Source organism: Gadus chalcogrammus, chromosome 13 (assembly GCF_026213295.1).
Source record: "Gadus chalcogrammus isolate NIFS_2021 chromosome 13, NIFS_Gcha_1.0, whole genome shotgun sequence".
Classification (NCBI taxonomy): domain Eukaryota; kingdom Metazoa; phylum Chordata; class Actinopteri; order Gadiformes; family Gadidae; genus Gadus; species Gadus chalcogrammus.
In genome coordinates this window covers 6,017,408-6,019,907 of record NC_079424.1, presented here as the reverse complement: position 1 = coordinate 6,019,907, position 2,500 = coordinate 6,017,408, and the positions used below count along the sequence as shown (strand labels likewise).

The window sequence follows — 2,500 nt, the reverse complement described above, 5'->3', positions numbered from 1 at the left end:
GATGATACTAATGCTAATGACTGACTATATTACCATTACGAATGGTGAAAGGCATAATTCGTAAATATTCTAGAAAGTAACATATTTTGAAGTACGCATTCAAATCTTCTTATACTTTAGAGATTGTGCATAAAAACCTTCACAGGAGTGGCCTCTAGTGGCCAGTGCTTGCTAATGCTCTCTAAAGTTAAAGAAACAAGTTTCAATTATTCAATACATAATAAAACTATATTGCTTTCCAAGTTTCCCATTAGCCTAATGTGTTTCTAATGTATTTTACCACGTTATCATTCAAGTTAAATTCACAACCAAATGAATACAGTATTTTTGGCGTGATACTACGTAGCATCTAGCCAAAAATAGAATGTGTGAAGTTCGAAGTTTATATGATGTATTAAGTTTCCTGTAAAGCCTCATACACCGCAGAAGTATGACACTTCATAACACAATCAAATTCAAAGCATTGAAAGCTTTCAGAACGTTTAATCAAAACATTTCATAACTTCTTGTCGTGTAAATTAAAAGATTTCCGATAATGCTAAAGCACCTAACGATGACGGATGAGATGACACCAAAATGTAAAACTAGATCAGAATCCATCAGAAATATACACTGTCAGCAAACATTTACAAAATAATGAGCTTAACAAATTGCTTATTAGCCTGCTACACATATTGTTCCATGGATGCAGCAGTGTTGAGCAGTCCTTGATCTTAGAGAGGGAGCGGGCCAACATTATAGCCTAGTGGGATTCCTAGTCGGTGAGTCCAGGAGGCATCTCGCCATGGCAACCTGCCCCTGTTTCTGTCACCATGTGGCAGCGGGGGAGAGCTCTGTAGAGGGGGGGGGCAGTACTATTGGTAGGGGCGAGAGAGAGAGAGAGAGAGAGAGAGAGAGAGAGAGAGAGAGAGAGAGAGAGAGAGAGAGAGAGAGAGAGAGAGAGAGAGAGAGAGAGAGAGAGAGAGAGAGAGAGAGAGAGAGAGAGAGAAAGAAAACAGTGGAGGGCGTCTCATGGAGAAATAATAAATATTCTAGGAGACTAATCCTCTTTTGGATAAAACCAACAAACAGACATTTCATCCAAACTTATCGCAGGGGGTGTGAGTTTTCTTGGTGTGTGTGTGTGTGTGTGTGTGTGTGTTTGTGTTAGTGTGTGTGCGTGTGAGCTTCGTTCTTTAGACTTCTTTGCGTAAAGCGACGCGCACGCTGCTGAAGATCTTGCCCAGCGCTTCGAAGAAGGGGTCGCAGAAGGTCTGGATGCAAAGGGAGTAGATGCGGCTGATGCACTGCGACTCGATCAGGCAGCTCTTGATGCAGGGCATGACGGTCCAGATGTGGCAGAAGGAGATGCAGGCGAACAGGAAGCCCCACAGCAGGGCCACGGGAATGCCAAAGATGGCTGACAGGATGCGGTAGCACCAGTACTTGGACACGGTGAAGGTGGTGTAGCTGAGCTTCCACACGCCGTCCAGACTGTGCGTGCCGTCGGGCTCGGCAATCACGTCTTCAAACTCCACCTGGAAAACGTGGGCGGGGGTTAGGGTTGCGTTGCAGGTCAACGGGTCGCTGTAAATAAACACTCTGGCGGACCCAGATTTATATTGGCGAGTGAGCCAATGTCAATGTCTCATGTAAATATTGTTATGGTCGTGAGATTCAAGTTTCTCTATGAAGTGAGCCAATGTAGGCCTAAATGTTTAATGTTGTTTCGTCGTGTGATTCATTCATGTTTCGCATACATATTTAATGCACTGCGTCCCCATCCATAATTGTTTTTTTAATGAATATAGTCATTGTTAAATTAATGATAATAGTAGAAAATGATGTAAACTTCGATATATTTAAATTAACTCAACCAAAGTCGAATGAAATCGTTTTCGAACAGAAATGTGTACGGCTAAACCAATTGTAAGTTACTAATTTGGTATTTGTTTATTTGTAGTTACAGTAGCATTTTTTTCTGTAACGGTTGGCTCGGGTCCCAATCGCTGAAATCCATGTGGTAATGTTCATTCAGCTTTTTTGGTTTGTTTTCTACTTCTGGTTTACTATGAACTAAGACGCATATCAGGTATCCTCTGCCTTTGCCCTGGTGATAAATCGGTTTGTTTTGCTATTCACACATGGCAACAATCACTAAATAAACTCCGGAACATCCAGAATAAGATATGATGGCATAGTAGTATCTCAGGGCCACACCCGTCTATTCCAAAGCCATAAATAAACATTGCATTCAGTTCAGACAGCCCCCATAGTGCCTCTGCTATTTAGGGACTTGCCTGGTATCGTATTAACCTATACTACCCCTGGCTGGAGACATACTATATATCCACAAATACCCACAATGCATTTAACTTCACACATGCACTGAAACCCCCTCAAACGTACAGACAGATTTGCAACATGGTGTGTGACAGGCCGTGGCCCCCGTGCAGAACGAACCTTGACAACATCTTCGTTGATCTGCTTGGGGTCTCTGTTGATCAGGTCGATCTCCTTG

General features: G+C 42.6%; 1 protein-coding gene across 1 annotated transcript in view; it reads right to left on the bottom strand.

Annotated features, from left to right (window-relative positions):
- Positions 1-25: 25 nt before the first annotated feature.
- cav3 (caveolin 3) overlaps positions 26-2,500 on the bottom strand; it is a 2,729-nt gene continuing 254 nt past the window's right edge. The window contains exons 1-2 of the mRNA XM_056606172.1: positions 2,443-2,500; positions 26-1,517 (exon numbers count right to left, since the gene is read on the bottom strand). The exon at positions 2,443-2,500 is cut by the window's right edge and continues 254 nt beyond it. Of these exons, the coding sequence (XP_056462147.1) occupies positions 1,176-1,517; positions 2,443-2,500 (400 nt within the window). The 3' untranslated portion in view covers positions 26-1,175. The remainder of the gene's footprint in view (positions 1,518-2,442) is intronic.